Source organism: Suricata suricatta, chromosome 3, assembly GCF_006229205.1.
Source record: "Suricata suricatta isolate VVHF042 chromosome 3, meerkat_22Aug2017_6uvM2_HiC, whole genome shotgun sequence".
In the NCBI taxonomy this organism is placed as follows: Eukaryota; Metazoa; Chordata; class Mammalia; order Carnivora; family Herpestidae; genus Suricata; species Suricata suricatta.
This window is the reverse complement of record NC_043702.1, coordinates 138,685,602-138,704,305: the sequence shown is the minus strand read 5'-3', so window position 1 is coordinate 138,704,305 and position 18,704 is coordinate 138,685,602. Positions and strand designations below refer to the sequence as shown.

The following is an 18,704-nucleotide window of genomic DNA, read 5'->3' as shown; positions in this document are numbered from 1 at the left end:
TCTTCAAATATTTTTTCTGCTTCTTTCTTCTCTTTTTGATACTCCTGTTATGTGCTCGTGGTATACTATATGGTATCCCACAGATCTCTGAAGTTCTGTTCATTTTTTAAAATGTTTTTTAAATTCATTTTGAGAGAGGATATGCATGAGTAGGGCAGGGGTAGAGAGGGGGAGAGACAGAAGAGAGAGAATCCCAAGCAGGCTCTGTACCGTCAGTGCAGAGCACAAGGTGGGGCTCAATCTCACGAACTACAAGATCATGACCTAGGCCAAAATCAAGAGTCAGACACCTAACTGACTGAGCCACCCAGGTGCTCCTGAAGTTCTGTTCATTTTTACTCACCTTTTTTTCTCTATTCAGATTTCATAATCTCTATCAGTTTATCTTCAGATTTCTCTAATTCTTTCTTCTGCCAATTCGCATCAGTTGAGTTCTAAGTGAGTTTTTAATTTTGTTATTGTACTTCTCAGTGCAGAATCTTCATTTGTTCCTCTCTCTTTTTTTTGTAAAGTCTGTCTCTATTGGTAGCCTCTATTTAGTGTGACATTGTCCTATCTTCTTTACTTTAGTGATTGTTACCTTTAGTTCTTTGAATATGTGTATTATGGCTGCTTTGAAGACATTTTCTCTTAAATCCAACATTTGGTTGCTCTCACAGGCAGTTTCTATTGCCTCTTTTTTTCTCTTGGTTATATGGTTCATACTTTCCTGTTTCTTTGTGTTATCTTGTAAATTTTTGCTGTTGACTGGACACTTTAGATAATGTATTTAATGTATTATAGCAGTACAGTACTGGGTACTGGTCTCCCCTCTCAGAGCTTATTCCTGTTACTAATCTGTTAAGGGACTGGATCTAATACTGTTCCTCAGAGGATGCAGCTTTAGGTATGTCAGTACTTACCCTGAGATGAGGGTACTTTTGGCAGGGCTCTGTGTTTTCCTAACCACACCCCCAACTTTAAATCCTGGAGACTTCTAGCTTGTTTAATTGTTTTCAACAATACTCTGGGCATAAATTGTTCTAATTTTTTTCTGACTAATCTAGTCAAATTCAGGCTTTTCGGAAGGAATAGTTCCTGAGGTCAGTTTCTGATATTTTTCTGACACCAGAGGGCTCCTCCAAGCTGTTTCTTTCCCTGGTATTCTGCATACTAGCTGACTGAAGCCTGTTTTCTCAATGAATCTACAGATCTTCCCATCGCCTTTCACTATAACCCCCACTGTTTTTGAGAACACCCCTAACCTTGAACTTTTCTATGCTGTGTTACAAAAGAAGTCATTTCCTTTGGAAAAACACAAAACAGCCTTTTTATGTCTTGCTCCTCCCCCCAGTTAGAGCTCTGGAGCTGGGGATGGGCATACATCTCTCTGAATGATACCCTACTTCAGGAGCTGAGCCTGAGATCTTTTTGGCTTGCCTCTTCCAGCATGGAAGCACTGGCTTACAGGCTAGGACTAAGGTAATGGCGGCCCCGTATTCTCAGTGGTGCTGTACCAAAGGTAAAGCCTCTGTCTCACAAGTGGAAGTTGAGCCGAAGAGGGGAGCCCCTCTTCTCAACTGCACTGGCCCAGAACTTAAACTCAGTAATAGGTAGTTGTGGGCAGGGTAAGAAAAGCCAACATCATGCTCCTCGTCTGAAGAAAGCTGTCTGATCAAGAGCTAGTAGTAAAGGATTCCTTGCGCTCTTGGCTGCCCCCCTCCAGAGTGGAGTTTCTGCCTAGCTAAGCCGAGAGGAGAGAGACAGGTAGCAGTCTTTGTTCAGATACCACACATTCTTGCCGTTAATAAAGTTTCATAAGTGTTCTTGGATAGATGTTTCCTCATTTGCTCTTTGCCTTAAGGCTATTTCCAGCGGCTTTCAAAGTTTAAAAATTATTTTCATCGGTTTCACTGGGAGCAGATCTGTGGAGCTTTTTACCTTGTCTTGCTAGAAGTGGAACTTCCTGTAGACTAAAATTTTAGCTTTTTTTGTAGTAATAATTAGTACCTTTATTTTATCTAGGAATTTATAGCTTTCAAATATATAATTATAACAATAGATTTGCAAACTTAAGGAATTGGGAAAATCCCTGGAAATAAACAGCTTTCTGAAACTGACACAAGAAGAAACAAAAATCTAAACAAGTCTTATACCCATTTAATTGAATCCTGATTAAGAACTGTGACAAATAGGGTAAATGAATGATGGGCATTAAAGAGGGCACTGTTGGGATGAGCACTGGGTGTTATATGTAAGTGGTGAATCACTAGATTCTACTCCTGAAGCCAAGACTATACTGTATGTTATCTAACTTGAGAATTAAAAAAAAAAAAAACCAAAAAACCTTGACAAGGACATTACAACAACAACAAAATTACAGACCAGTATTCCTTATGAACTTAGATGCAAAACTGTTACACGGAATATTTACAAATTGAATTTAGCAACATAAAAATAGGATGACATATCATGGTCATGTGGGGTTTCTGCCAGAATCCAAGATTGCTTTTACGTTCAACAATGACTTGCTATTTAAGCAGAATAAACAAGTTGTATCATCGCTTTAATGTCAGTAGAAAAATAGAAATTCCTTCTCTGTATAGTTCTTTCTAGTACTTTAATTTTTTAAATGTTTGTTTATTTTTTGAGAGAGAGAGACAGAGCATGATCATGGGAGGGGAAGAGAGAGAGGGAGACACAGAATCTAAAGCAGGCTCCAGGCTCTGAGCTGTCAGCACAGAGCCCGACACAGGGCTCGAACTCACAAACCATGAGATCAGGCCCTGAGCCGAAGTCAGAAGCTTAACCACCCAGGTGCCCCTCTCTCTTGCACTTTAACATGTAGATTCCAGCCACTTCATTAGCCCTGATTTCCGCTTTGTATTTAGCTCAGTAAGCCTGCTTGCTATTTTGAGACTTCTCCCGATGGTGCAGTTTGGAAAGTGCTAACAGAGAGCTCATGTGATTGTGGGCTCACTCTGTTTCCCTTCTATTAAGGATTACAGTCCCATATTGCGTGTTTTCCGGCATCTGAAAACAGTTATTTCACATATTTTGTCCAGATTTTAGTAGTTTACATTGGAAAGTCTAGTCTGCTAGAAGCAGCAGTGTTGCCCACACTTTCTGTCATTTTTGAATCCAATGGATGTGGAATGGTGTATTTCACACATAAATTCATATATATGGTTTATACATATTTACATTTTTCTGCTTCCCAGGGTGGTTGAATGTCTTTTCATATGCTTATCGATCATTTATGTTTCATGTACCCTTCTCTTACAGATTTGTCTTTTTCTTACTGATTTATAGATGTTCTTTTGTGCATTCTGGATGCCAGTCCAGAGTTGGTTATAAAATTAAACATTTTACACTTTACCTAGTCACATTTAGTCTTTTAGTTCTCTAAAAGAATTAAATTTTTATAAATAGTGTGAGGGAGGGATCTAATTTTTTTTCTTATGAATAACCAGTGGTCCTAGCATAATTTATTAAATTAAAAAATTCACTGAGATTAAAAAAACCCAACTCTATTATATACTAATCTTATGTGAATGTATACTAATATGTTCCTAGGTACCTTATTGTTTTCTATCTAATGGTCTCTTTGTCTATTCCTGCCCCAAATCATGTAGTTTTAATTACTATATGTAATAAGGTAGTCTTCCCTTCTTCATCTTCTTAAATATCAGCTTGGCTATTCTTGGCTCTTCATTTTTCCTGATGAATTTTAAGAGCAACTGTTCAGTCAGTTGAGTGTGGCATCATGTTGCAATCCAAAATGCTTTCTCTTTATAGATTCATTGAGGAAGATGTCTTCTCATCCATGAATAATGGTATATCTCTGCTATATGTTTCTTTTATTTTTTCATAAAAGTTTTGTAATTTTCTTCATGGAATCTTTCTTATCTTTTGTTAGATTTCTTAAATTACTTGCCCCTGGAATCTAGTCACCGTATTGTGAGAAAGCTGAGGCCACATGTGGGGGTTCTGGCACTAACCCCTGCTAGACTTTTATTCAAAACCCTGAATTAACTATCAGACATATGAGTGATTTAGCCTTCATAGGATTCTCCCTCTTAGTTTTCTAGTTTTCTAGCTGAGAGGCCTTAGACATCATGGAACAGAGATAAGTTATCCCTACTGTGTTCTGTCTGAATCTCTTCACTCAAAGAAACTGCAATAGATAATAATTATTGTTTTAAGCCACTGCATTTGGAATGATTTGTCACTAAGCAATAGAAAATTAAAACACCAAACATCTTTCTGATAATGATTTGGCTTCTCCTGTAGGTCTGCCAAAGGAACACATAACTGGAATATTCTAATGTGGTACATGGAGGAATAATTTCTCATCCTCAATTAATACATTGGCATTTATTACTAGGTCATGAATTTGGTTAACTTACATTTGTACTGTGTATGATACTGTGTATCTGAGTGTAAAAGACAGAAATAGACTCAGACCTTAACTTACAGATATCTTGATTTAGTGGTACAGTTTTCCTAAATAAGTTTCACAAACTGACAATAAAGAGTATAGTTAGGGGCGCCTGGGTGGCTCAGTCGGTTGAGCCTCTGACTTCAGCTCAGGTCAGATATCACGGTTCGTGGGTTCGAGCCCCGCGTCCGGCTCTGTGCTGACAGCAAGCTCAGAGCCTGGAGCCTGTTTCAGATTCTGTGTCTCCCTCTCTCTCTGACCCTCCCCTGCTCCAGCTGTCTCTCTCTGTCTCTCAAAAATAAATAAAAAGCATTAAAAAAAAACTTAAAAAGAGTATAGTTAAAACTTTCTTATCACATTTTCTTAAAGGTAATAATTTAATCTTCAAAAAATTTTTTTCAAGTTTGCTAATATCACCACCAGAGTATACACCCAACTACATAGGGATTATTTTTCTCAAATAGTTTATTCTATGATACTTGATGCCTCTTGTGACCTTGATTCTTTTTAGAAAGAACCAGTCTTAGAAGTCACATAGTCTCACTTTTATGACCTGGAGTTGGAGTCATGTAGCTTCACTTCTGTAGTACTGAGTCTGTTCCCTAGAAGCAAGTCAGTTAAGTCTAGCCCACATTCATAAGAGAAATAAACACGTTTTGAAGAGAGGGGTTTCAGATAATTTGTGGACAAAATTTAAAAGGACTACATTTGCTAAGCATAAAATTAGAATAAAGGAGGGGTGCCTGGGCAGCTCAGTTGATTAAGCTGACGACTTTCAGCTCTGGGGAGGCTTATTAAGAATTCAGTGCCCAGGGGGCTCAGTTGATTAAGCATCTGACTTCTGCTTCGGTCATGATCTCCTGGTTCCTGGGTTTGAGCCCCACATCTGGCTCTGGGCTGACAGCTCAGAGCCTGGAGCCTGCTTTGGATTCTGTGTCTCCCTTTCTCTCTGCCCTCCCCGGCTGTCTCTCAAAAACAAATAAATGTAAAAAAAAAAAAAATTTAATTAGAATAAAGGAAGTTTTATAAATAATGATATTAGGCTAAAATATCTTAGTTCTCTCATAGCAGGGGGTATAGTCGTGTTTAATGGCTCTGGTAGACTTGAAATCCTTTCGCTAAAGTTTTTTTCTCACTCGTTAGTGTTTAAGTGGGCACTGTCTTTATTTTCTTCTGAAGAGGAGAAGAATAATGATAGAGTGCATTCCAACCAGGGCATGTAAAACAGGACATTTCGAGGATAAGTATAAATGGAACATGGGATATAAAAGGGGGAGTAATGGGAAATGAAGTTGGAAAGGTGGGGCCACTCAGTTTCTCCTTCTCTTCTTTCAACCTCAGCCTTAGTCATCTTTACATTTTTAACATTGGTAACATTTTCTATACCGTAGTTAAGATTTCTGTAAAATGTTAATTCTTAAAGTTGGAAGTCAGTGAAGGCTTATGTTGTTGACTATATGGGCTTCAGAGTCACATAATGTAATTACATTTCCTTATATAGTTTTTTTTTTTTTTAGTATTTCCTGGAATTTCTAATTGTCTCTTTTTCTTTCCTTGTATTTTAACATACTCTTATTTTTCAGTGTTCCATGTAATATGATGGCCTGTTGATCTTCCTTTGGCATCACTCTCCAGGGGCTTTATTCCTTCTGTTCTAAATGGCTCAGTTGCTCTCTAGGACTTTATTGCTTTTCTGGATTGATTCTTGTTTTCCTGGATTCCATTTTTCTCTTTTTCCTTTATTGCTGCATCATGTCCTCAGGTTATTTCCTAAGAAAGGTTGTGAAGGTGCTAAGTTTTCCAAGTGTTTGCATATCTGAAAATGCCCTTTTTGAATCCTTATACTTATTGATTGTTGGCTAGTTACACAGTTCTAAATTAGCATTAGAATTCGAATGATATAGCCCCATTATCTTCTTGCATCACCTTTGCTGATAAGAAATCTAATGGATGTCTGCCTCTGGTTCTTTTGTGAGTTAATTAAAAAAATTTTTTTTTATTTAGGTTTGAGAGAGAAAGAAAAAGTGTGAGCAGGGGAGGGGCCAAGAGAGGGAAACACAGGATCTGAAGCAGGCTCCAGGCTCTGAGCTGCCAGCACAGAGCCCAGCTCAGAGCTCAAACTCAGAAACCCCGAGATCATGACCTGCGCAGAAGTCGGGTGCTCAACTAACTAACGTACCTAGGTGCCCCAACTTTTTTTTAAATTTGAAAGTGTTTAGTCTTTTCTCCTGGGCATTTGAAATTTCAAAATGATATACTAAATTAACCCATTGTTTGCGGTCTTTTTTTCCTGTTTATTTAGTTTTCCTTCATGTTTCACGCCTTTACTTGAATGTCTGGTGATCCTTTATTTTCTGTTAATATTAGTGAATTAAAAAAAATCACTTTAGAAGTTGGATGGGGGTTCACTCACAGCTTGCTTTTGTTTAGAGTAATTGGTCAGGGAACTAACCAGTAAAAGCTAGAATTTTTCTCTAGGACAATAGAGTTTCTCTGGGGAACACCCTTCTTCTCCTCCCTCACCTTCCTTCCTGCTTCCTTCGTCCTTCCTCCTTCCTCCTACTCCTTCTTCCTTCTTCTTCGCCTCAGGCATAAATGCTTGACTGACTTTTGGATTGAGATGGTAGACTGTTCAGTACATACAGATGTATATAATCCCCTATTTTCAGCCCATGTCTTAATTCCATTCTCTGTTTCACCAGGTACTCTAATCCAAAGTTCTGTGGGAACCTTATCTGTAATTCCCTGTTTATTCTAGAATGTGACTTCCTGCTTTTTGTTTTTGTCAGTTACCACTTCTTCATGCACTTTGAGTTTTCCAGAAATTTGTTGAAGTCTTTTGCCTAAAGCCCCATTCTTTCTCTTTGTTATTGTGGGTTTACACACACACACACACACACACACACACACACACACACCCTATTTTTTTTTTTTTTGGTTTAGTTTTATTTAAGATTTTAAAAAAATAGTTGCTTATTTTTGAGAAAGAAAGAGAGGGAGTGTGAGCTGGGGAGGAGCAGAGAGAGGGGGAGACACTGAATCCAAAGCAGACTGCAGGCTCTGAGCTGTCAGCACAGAGCCTGACACAGGACCAAACTCACATGCCCTGAGATCATGACCTGAGCAGAAGTCAGATGCTTAACAGACTGAGCCACCCAGGTGCCCCTAGTCTTATTTTAGAATGAAAGGGAAAGATCCTGTTTGCATCATGGATATCTTTGTGGTCTTGGGCATGCTTTGTAGTATGGTCTCTTAGAGCACTTTACATGTTGTAAAGCAGTCATTCTCAAGCTTTTTTTGACTCTAAACTATAATAAGAGACAAACTTATGGAGAGTACTTGGGTGGCTCAGTCGGTTAAGTGTCTGACTCTTGGTTTCAGCTCAGGTCATGATCTCGTGGTTTGTGGGATCGAGCCCCATGTCAGGGTCCACGCTGGCAACACAGAGCCTGCTTGAGAGTCTCTCTGCCCCTCCCCCACTCGTGCTGTCTATGCCTCTCTCACAATAAATAAACTTTAAAAAAACCCACATTTTACTTTACAACTCAATACTCATATATGTGAAGCACATTGATATTTTATATATATTTTAAAATTCTAGTCAAGACCCATGAAAATAATCTTACTACCCAGCACTAGGTTGTCTTGATAAACAGTTCTCTAGAGCAGTATTTCTTTTTTTTCCTGATGTTTTATTTTCTTTAAGTTAATTAACTTATTTATTTTGAGAGTGAGAGGAGGGAAGGGCAGAGAGAGAGAGAGAGAGAGAGAGAGAGAGAGAGAGAGAGAATCCCAAGCAGGCTCTGAGCTGTCAGCACAGAGCTGAATGCTTAAGTAACAGAGCCACCCAGGCGCCCTTAGAGCTGTATTTCTTAAAGTGTGAGCCAGATACATCTTCATGTTGGCTGTTGAAAGAAAATTTAAGCATTTAGAGATACATAGGGAAACCTAAGAAGCTCTTATTAGTTTTAAAAGTTGTATTAATGATTCTTCAAAGATGAAATGCCTCCCTTCCTTAGAATTGTCTTGATTCTCCTGCCTAAGACCATGTAGGGACTTTTACAGTACTGAGAATTTTTTAGTGGGATCAAATTTCAGTCATACCAAAATGGAAGGGAGTTAAGATACATTTGTAAAACTCATCTTCCAGGCAAGTTTAAACCAGTTTATGTATTTTGCAAGGCAAGGCACATCTGGTTTTTAGATTATTCCTTGATTCGTGCAGTTTTTCTTGTATCTTCCATAATTTTCATGCAGAGCTAGGAAATTCTTAAGCTCTGATGTTACTGAAGAGATAAATGTAAACTGGTATTTTAGGTCATAATATTTTTAAATTGTAATAAAATTTCTTTGACAATTTAAAGACTTAAGGCATTTAAAATTGTTGAACATGATACACTATGATAATAATTACTGGTAATAGTTGCTGGTCTGAATTGCTCCCAAGTAAATACTTAGGGAGATCAAAATATACTAAAAGGTTTATGAATAGGGACTGGGTTTTTCTCTTCATTTAAATGGCAGTCCCCAGGATCTTAAATACTCCTCCTTCATTTGTTCCTGATTTATTCATAAATTTTAGAAGAAAGTAATAATCCACTTGAAATAGATACATGTCAGGGGCACTTGGGTGGCTCAGTTGGTTAAGCGTCCAGCTCTGGACTTCGGCTTAGGTCGTGATCTTACCATTTGTGAGATTGAGCCCCGCGTTGGACTCTACACTGACAGTGTGGACCCTTCTAGGGACTCTGTCCTCTCTGTCTCTCCCCTGCTTGCGAATTCTCTCCTCCTCCCTCTCCCCTCCGCCTCTCCCCCTCCGTATTTAAATGAACTTAAAAACAAAAAAAGAAATGGATACATGTTATCATTTCAAGATGACCAGATTTAAACTGCTGGAACAAAAATTTGGGGTCTCTTGTGTAAATAATTTCAAGCTGACTAAGCAAATACTGTGTTGTACTCAGGGGATGATGCATAACAATTACACTGTGTGCATTTACCATTCCAGTTGCTGTATGATGTAGTACTATAAGGTATTCTGAATTTTTCCTGTGAACTTGTATGTTTCCGCAGGTGTTTTTATTTTTAAACCACTAAGTGAAATTCTCCTAGAAGATGTCAGTGAATATTGCAGATAGAAAATCCTAAGGGAAAAAGCTATCACCATTGGAATTGGAATGGACATTATCCACATTGAAAATGGCAAATGGATAATTAACATTAGCTTAGTAGCCAGAACAGTACATGACATTACTGCCTAAATGTTAGACATTGCCAAACTGAACCATCATTGTGTATAAGAGACTTCATTTGCAAGCATTCTTATAAATGGTGGAGTTAAAGTATAAAGTCGATGATGTAGATTTTGTCAGTACTTTTTACACTTAGCAAGAAGAATTATTACGCATTCTTTTTCTCACAAGTTGTCATTCATATTTATAAAGTCTAGTCGGAAGATAGTTTAATCTTTTTTCAACTTGTTGAAATATATTTTCTGCTTTTCTTTTTTTTTTTTCTTATGAGAAAATTCAGTGTAAATTGTGTTTCAGAGAAATACCTAAGAGTTGGGACATAATAAACATCAACAAGTGCAGAATATTTCATAACTTCTTGATGAAAACCGTAATCGTCTTTTCTTACTGGATAACCATTATAAAAATGTTTTTAGCCTATGTAAAAATGTTGTGTGTCATGAACCTAGCAGTTTGTAATCTCTTGAAGACAGGAAGTCATCCCCCAACTTTCAAAACTAAGGATTTAAAAAAAAACTTTTTTAAATGTTTATTTTTGAAGGAGAGTGAGAGAGACAGCGTGAGTGGGTGAGGGGCAGAGAGAGCGAGGGAGACACAGAATTTAAAGCAGCTCCAGGCTCTGAGCTGTCCGCACAGAGCCCGACTTGGGGTTGGAACTCACAAGCTGTGAGATCATGACCTAAGCCGAAGTTGGATGCTTAACTGACTGAGCCACCCAGGTGCCCCAGAACTAAGAATTGTTCTGAAAGTTAAATTAGGTTTAGGTGGAAAAAGATTTTTCTTTTATCTAATACCTAAAAAAAAATTGAGGACTAGAAATGTCTGTAATTTTAATTCAGAGCCAAAGGAGTTGAAATGTTAACTGTTTTCTAAATATTTCTAATGTTTGGAAGATCCAGATGTTACCTATCCCATTTAAGCATTAGGTAATGCTAAGATAAAATTCTGGAGAAGAAAAAAATCCAAATCTTTAGGTTAAGAAGTGGGTTATTGAATGGAGAAGCCATGAAAAACATTAATTTTTCTCTAGAGAGTTAGGTGCCCAGAAAATGAAACACTTTTTTGTAACATATTCCTGAATCTACTATTTGCCAGTCCTAAAAATCATTTGTGTCTTCTGACATGTTAGCCAGAGGCTACTAGCCTGTGGCATAAGAGGTGAATGCCCTCCATTAGTATTCCACTTTGAAATATATTCAACTTCATCATCATTAACTAATTTAATCCACTTAAATCACTATCAAGGTAGGTTATTGATAAAAATGGTCATTGCTATAAATTCTTAAGCATAGACATGATGTAATAATTTATCGATACCACTTTTGATATCCAGCACAAATTTTGAACTTCTTCTTTAGCCTGTTTTTCAGGGCATAATCTTTATTCCTCGAATTTAAAAGTTTTTTTTTTTCCAAGCATCAGATACGTATTTGTTGGCTTCTTATATACTCTACACTATAATATAAAAGAACTAAAAGGACGCTTGTTCAGTGAATGATCCTTGCCTTTGAGGAATCTGAAATCTTTTGGTGGGTGATAAAAGAAATATTCATTAAATACAAACTTAAAGATAACCATGCTCAACTGTGTGACTGAGACTGTGAGTACTGCAGATGTTCAGAGAAGGGAGAGAGATCACTGTGTTCTGACCTACCGAAGGGAGATTTTGTGGAGAATATGAGAGTTCATTTTATTCTTGGGGGGTGAGTGAAACGGGAGGAAATCTGATAAGGTGTATCAGGTAGAGAAAAGAGTTTGAGCAGATACATGGCCTTTGAGGAACAAGAAAGGGAGTGATTTCATGTTGAGTTGGTAGCAGGAGGAAAAAGAGAGTTAAGACTGGACCACATATTGAAATGGGATATTGTATGAGTTTGTATTATAAAGGAAAAGATCGCTTTAAAATGTTTTAAAACTGTTAGAACTGAGTTAGCTTGTAAGGCTGTGATACCTATTTCCTGTATATTCCCCATCAGTACAATGGAATTTAATTATATATAAAGATCTAATATATGTTATAATAAAGATATAAAGTTATACAATAAGATATCTTTGTAAATAAAGGTACTACTGAGTTATTGAAACAATTTATGGGAATTCCCTGTACAGTATAAGTTGAAAAGGATTCTTATAGCTTAAATAATCACCCTTTCTCTAGTATGTAACATATACCCAATTAATAAGTTTAGCATAATTGGGAAGCTTACAAAAAGCAAAGGTATTCATCTTCTACTTTTTCAAATTAAGAATATTAAGTAGAAGCATATGTGATTTTTTTTCATATATGATTTTTTAAAGTTTAATCCCCCTAATCAAGAAACTTAAATAATTGAGCTAATTGAAGGCCCTTGTTTACAGATGTGAACGTTCAGAATTGAAGTTTTGTTGTTTTTTGAATGTTGGAAACAAAAGGATATAGTGCATTTGTTAGAATCAAATCAACATAATGTGTCCATATTTTTGTAAATAAGTTGAAAATAAAACAAGAAACGTTTACTGAATGACTATTGTGTACCAGATACTTTGCTTGATAGAAGAGGTGGTAGGGTGTGGGGAGAGGGAAAGACGGAGATAAGAGATAAAAATAACACTTGTTTCCTGTCTTTGGGGGTTTTGCAGTCTAGGAGTGTTGTACATGTAAAACACAATTGCCATATAGCACAAAAAAGGTTACAGTAGAGATACATACTTAGGATACATTTAGGTAAAAGTGGATTAACCAGTTTAGCTTTACTGCCCTAGAGTTTCTGAGGGGACTATGTTTCTGCTGAAGTTTAATAAGTGGATAGGGTTTCCAGGGTGAGAATGTGGGAAAAGGGCATTCCAGGCAAAGGAAATTGTAAAATTTTCACAAGTTGAGGGAATATGGTTTAACCAAAACGAGGGTACATGCTGAAGTGTTGAGAGATGATTGTTGACAATAGGCAGCTGAATTTTGTACACAATCCTGAGAAGAGTGGGTTTCAATTTGTAATTTTTGGAGAATCATTGAAAAGCATTGAGTGTAATCAGATTGTTTCTCCTTTTAGCACAATTTTAACTCGAGGTATTTTAGAAGATAGATCAGGAGTTGTAGTAGTTATGGGAGCAGGCAAGAGGAGCAGTTAGGATATCACTGCTGAATTTAGATGACAGATGATGAGGGTAATTAAAATGGCAGTGAGAATGACAAGAAAAGGGTAGATTCCAGGTATGTTAAACAGAATGAATAATATATAATGTTTGACTATGGGTAGTAAGAGAGGAAGAAAAGTCCATTATGGATCCTGGTTTCTGGCATGAATGATAAGATTAGATGGGTGGGTGAATGTCTCATGATTTTCTTTTTCCTCACTAGACTTTTGAGAGAATTTCTTTATGTGTGTGAATAGCATCTATAAAATTAATCAGCATATTAAAGGTAACTTCTGAGTAGGTTATTTCTAAGTTTTTCTTTATTTTTATTTATAGATGCCACTTCCAATGAACAACAAGAGCTTTTCTGTCAGAAGTTGCAGCAGTGTTGTATACTGTTTGATTTCATGGACTCTGTTTCAGACTTGAAGAGCAAAGAAATTAAAAGGGCAACACTGAATGAACTGGTTGAGTATGTTTCAACTAATCGTGGTGTAATTGTTGAATCAGCGTATTCTGATATAGTAAAAATGGTAAGCCTTCTAGACTTAAGTTCCTCAGATTTGTATAAATTCAAGTAAGATCTGAGGTGTAATTATGAATTATTGAGACTGATTTTTAATAAATAGACAATAAGTGTACTTAAAGCAATGTTTTTTAAATAGTCCATTTGAAAGATTATCCCTTCATTCCAATGATGCTGTCATTGCTTACATTAGTTTGCAAATTCAATAGCCACAGTGGCTGGTGGCTGTCATATTGTATAGTGTAGATCTAGAGCATAGGAGAAAGATATAGGCTTAAGATTATAAAGATTGATAAGTAATTAATGTCATAGAGCTGAATTGTTACTAAGGGAGAATGTCTAAAGACCAGTGAAAAACTATGGGACTCTCCACATTTCAGCAGTGGCTAAAGGAGTCAGGTCTAAAAATAGGTGTTTATTTAGACTTTTAATGTATTTATAGTTTCTGTAGCACTTGAATTTTAATAAAAACTCAGGACCTTTAAAATAAATAACATACATAAATGTATGAAATCTGAAAAATAAATTACTGCCAACTTTATTAAGGTAAGATTGTTTAGGATACTGTTTATTAATAATTCAACCTTATTCTCCATTAAGCAGTAAAATTTGTTTAGGATTTGTGGTGTTTGAATTTTGGTGCACAGTACCAAAATACCAAAAAAAAAAAAATTAGTTGGAGTAATTAGAGAGTCACTGAATAAATAATTGAAGGTTAAATGTTACCAGTGTATAGAAGGTTATAGCAGGTATAATTTGTGGTTGTCTTCATTTCCTTCCCCTTGTATAAAATATGTTCTGGGGAAAGAACAAAATGTATAGGAAAATTTAATTTGCCCCCGTTACTCTAGTTGAGTTTTCTTTCATCATATTGTACTAGAAAGTTTTGATTGGGGTTTTTTTTTTATGAAAATAAAAGCCTTAAAGAAGTTTTAAAAGATTAGCTATCCAGGGAACATTAATCAAAGTGAAACTGGCTTCCTAAACTCTCAATAAACTATGAAAATTAAGTGACAGTTTGAAAACAGAAGTATTGAATACTGATAAACTCATTTTGTTTTTTGTTTTGTTTATCATTTAAAATATGTTCAGGGGAGAGTGGCGCAGAGGAAGCGTGCTGGCCCCATAAAATATGTTCAGGGGAAAAACAGTATTTCCATTTTACTGATTTCAAAGGGTTTATATTCAGAAATTTTAAAAAATCCAGGAAAAAGGTACTTTATTTTAATCTCTGTAAAGTTATGGACTTGGGTGCCTTCTAGCTCAGTTGGTAGAGCATGCAACTTGTGATCTTGGGGTTGTAAGGTTGAGCCCATGTAAAGATTACCTAAAGCTATTGAATTGGCTATTGAAGGTATGCAAATACTTAGATATTGAAACTACTCAAATGTTGAGTCAGTTTATTCTGTACTAATAAATTCTGGGAGTTAATTTCTTTCTCCAAGAAAATAGGTGTGTATGCTTTGTCTTTTTTTTTTTTTGTTTTTAAACTTCTGGGTACTTAATATCTAGATAAGCATGAAGCCAGCTCACCCTGTTGGCCCTGTAAAGCTCTGAAGTATAATTGTTATATAGTTAATGTTATTGTGGTGACAAGGTTAATTTTTTTTTTTTTAACAACCAAAGGTAAATTATGTCCTCTGAATGGGATATTTTCCTTTTCAAGTTTTATCTGTGACTTTCTACCACTCTTTATGAAATTGATATCTGTCAAACTATTTATTGGTTCTGCCCTCATGTATTGGCTTTGAGTTCTAGCAGATCAAATTCTAGGTTATTACTAAGTCTTTCGGTTATAGTAATGGACTGTAAGCAGTTACTTGGCTGACGATATAGATGCCACTTCATAAGAAGAGATGGAAATCTGCAACACCTACGGCCTCTTGTCTTGTCCTTTATTCCCCAAATAGTTTATCTCAGGTGACCAGTTCCTTAATAGTATGGCCTTCAGTGTTTGCTAAACCATATGGTCTCAGTTGTTGTTCATCATTCCTCAAAGAGTAGCACCACAGTGTAACCTTTGCTAGAGAAAAAAGATGAGTTTTCTTTCATCATATTGTACTAGAAAGTTTTGATTGGGTTTTTTTTTTTTTTTATGAAAATAAAAGCCTTAAAGAAGTTTTAAAAGATTAGCTATCCAGGGAACATTAATCAAAGTGAAATTGGCTTCCTAAACTCTCAATAAACTATAAAAATTAAGTGACAGTTTGAAAACAGAAGTATTGAATACTGATAAACTCATTTTGTTTTTTGTTTTGTTTATCATTTAAAATAGTTTACCTTGGTGCTAAGACAGTGTGAATGATGAAATTGTTCATTGAATCTGAAATGAAGAATCTCAACATCCTGATTTTAGAGAGATTAGTATGGTTTTTTTTTTTTGTTTGTTTTTTTAAAAAAAGGCTTGGGGTGCCTGGGTGTCTTAGTCGGTTAAGTATACGACTTCAGCTCAGGTCACGATCTCACGGTTTGTGAGTTCAAGCCCCGCATCATGCTCTCTGCTAACAGTGTGGAGCCTGCTTGGGATTCTCTGTCTCTCTTTAGCTCTCTTTCTGCCCCTCTCCAGGTTGTACTCTTCTCTCTCAAAAATAATAAACATTAAAAAATAAAAATTAAAAAGGCTCAGAATAGATAAATACATTAAATCACCAGAGGGATATTATAAACTGTGCTCATAATAGCAACGAGGTATTCTGTTCTCCTATCCCTCTTCCTTAGTGTGGTGTGTATGTATAGGAATGGAGATCTTTTATCAAACACTTTTGGATTGTAGAGTAAGTAAATGGCTGGATTAGCATATGGAGGGAATTGTAGAAAGATGAAAAGAATCAAGTTATTGATAGGCAGACTTAGGAACTTATGCTTTTCTCCCCAGAATTCCCTTCCTCCTTTTTTTTTTTTTTAAATTTCCTGTTTAAGCAAAACTTGGAAATAACAACTTGTAAGTTAAGAAAGAGGAATCCAGAGGTAATCTGTAATCTGTAGTTGGTTAGCATCTGAAGAAATCATAGTTATGGGATTGAGAAAAGAGAAATACCTCACTTCTTCATATCTTGATGAGGTTTATAGGTTTTGAATTAGGCTTATAGTCACAATTTTTTTCTTAAAGTTATCTTTAAAATATTTCATTTTACATTGTTTAGTTGTATGACAAAGAATATAAATCTAAATTCCTTTTCTTTACAGATCAGTGCTAACATCTTCCGTACTCTTCCTCCAAGTGATAATCCAGATTTTGATCCAGAAGAGGATGAACCCACACTTGAGGCCTCCTGGCCTCACATACAAGTATGAAACATAATTATATATTGAAAATTTTTACATTTATGATTTTCTCCTGAAATCATGGTTGTTCTCTTTTAGATCTGAGTGTCTGTGTAAAACATTTGACTTTTAGTATGTTTTATCTTTATTTTTTTCCCCAAGATATATTTCACTTTTTTTGAGATAAAATACACTTATTTAAACCATTTTAAAGTGTACTGTTCAATGACATTAACTACATTCACAATGCTGTGCAACCATTGCCACTGTCTAGTTCTAGAACTTTTTTATTACCCCAAATGGAAACCCCCTTCACATTAGCAGTCACTTCCCATTCTTCTATCCTCACAGTTGACAAGTCCTAATCTATTTTGTCTTTATGGATTTACCTGTTCTGAATATGTAATATAAGTGAAATCATATAACATACGGCCTTCTGTGTCTGGGTTATTTTATTTAGCATAGTATTTTCAAGGTTCATCAATGTTGCATGTGTCTGTACCTCATTCTTTTTAAAAATGACTGAATAATATTTCATTTCCTGGATATACCACATTTTGTGTGTCCATTAATCAGTTGATGTATGTTTTGGCTTATTGTAATGAGAACTGTTATGAACATATTCAGGTTTTTGTTTTAAATTTGATAAGTTGTGTTTTTGTTTTCATTTACTTCAAAATACTTTCTAATTTTCCTGTGATTTCTTCATTACTAAGGAATGTGTTTAATTTCTACATGTTTGCGACTGCCACATTTCTTTCTGTTACTGATTTCTAATTATTTCACTGAAGTTGGAGAATATACTTTGAATGTTTTCAATCCTTTTAAGTTTATTGAGGCTTTTAGTAAGGCCTCACATATAGTATATTCTGGAAAATGTTTCATGTGTGCTTGAGAAGAATATGTATTCTGCTGTTGGGTAGAGCATTCTGTAGAAATCTGTTAGGGGTAATTGGTTTATAATGTTATTCAAATCTTCTTTTTCCTTGTTGATCTTTTATTCTACTCATAATTGAAAGTAAGATACTGAAGTTTCTAACTATTGTTGGATTTTCTGTTTCTCACTTCAGTTCTGTCAGGTTTTGCTTCATGTATTTTAGGACCCTGTTATTAGCTGCTTATGTTTATATTTATTAAATCTTCTGTATGAGTTGTCCTTATCATAACTCGAGATGGTTTTAGTTTATTTTGTCTGATATTAGTGTAGGCATTCCAGCTCTCTCTTGGTTACTGTTTGCATGATATGTCTTTTCCAATCCTTTTCCTTTTAATCAGTTCCTTTGAATATACGTTTTGTCTTGATAAAGTTAGATAATGGTTTTGTAATCAGTTTTGACAGTCTCTGCCTTTTGACTGGAGTGTTTAATCTATTTACACTTAATGTAATTGCACATAAGTTAGGATTTACATCTGCTATTCTGCAACTTCTAAATGTTGTATTCCTTTTTGTTTTTCTACTTCTCCATTACTGCTTTTTGTATTAAATAGGTATTTGTTAGGATACCATTTTAATTCCCTTGTTTTTTTAAGTATGTTTTTAATTTTCTTAGTAGTTACCCTGTGGATTACAGTTAGCATCTTAAACAATCTGGTTTGGTTGAATACTAACTTAATTTCAGTAGTATATGAAATTTTGGTCCAATATACCTCCATTTTCTCCCCTGCCTTCTTTGTGGCATTATTTGTGGTATTCTTGTCATACAAATTAGATCTTTATACATGCCCACCAATATAATTTTGTAATTATTGCTTACTGTTGATTGTCTTGTAGAGCAGTAGAATAAATGAGTTATAAATAAAATACATTTATGCTTTTATATTTACTTATGTATAGTTGACCCTTGAACAGCATGAGTTTAAACTGCATGAGTCTGCCTATGTGCAGATTTTTTGATACAGTACAGTACTCTAAATGTATTATCTTTTCTTTACAGTATTTTTTCTTTAATGTTTTATTTTTTTATTTTTTGAGAGAGAGAGACCGTGTGAGCAGGGGAGGGTCAGAGAGAGAGAGAGGGAGAAACAGAATCTGAAGACAGGCCCCAGGCTCTGAGCTAGCTGTCAGCACAGAGCCTGACGTGGGTCTCCAACCCATGAATCAGGAGATCATGACCTGAGCCAGAGTCAG

The 18,704-nt window shown here is 35.7% G+C and overlaps 1 protein-coding gene across 1 annotated transcript in view; it reads left to right on the top strand.

The window, feature by feature from the left end:
• Window positions 1-18,704, top strand: part of PPP2R5A (protein phosphatase 2 regulatory subunit B'alpha) — a 66,694-nt gene that overhangs the window by 19,512 nt on the left and 28,478 nt on the right. The window contains exons 2-3 of the mRNA XM_029935318.1: window positions 13,123-13,319; window positions 16,499-16,600. Of these exons, the coding sequence (XP_029791178.1) occupies window positions 13,123-13,319; window positions 16,499-16,600 (299 nt within the window). The remainder of the gene's footprint in view (window positions 1-13,122; window positions 13,320-16,498; window positions 16,601-18,704) is intronic.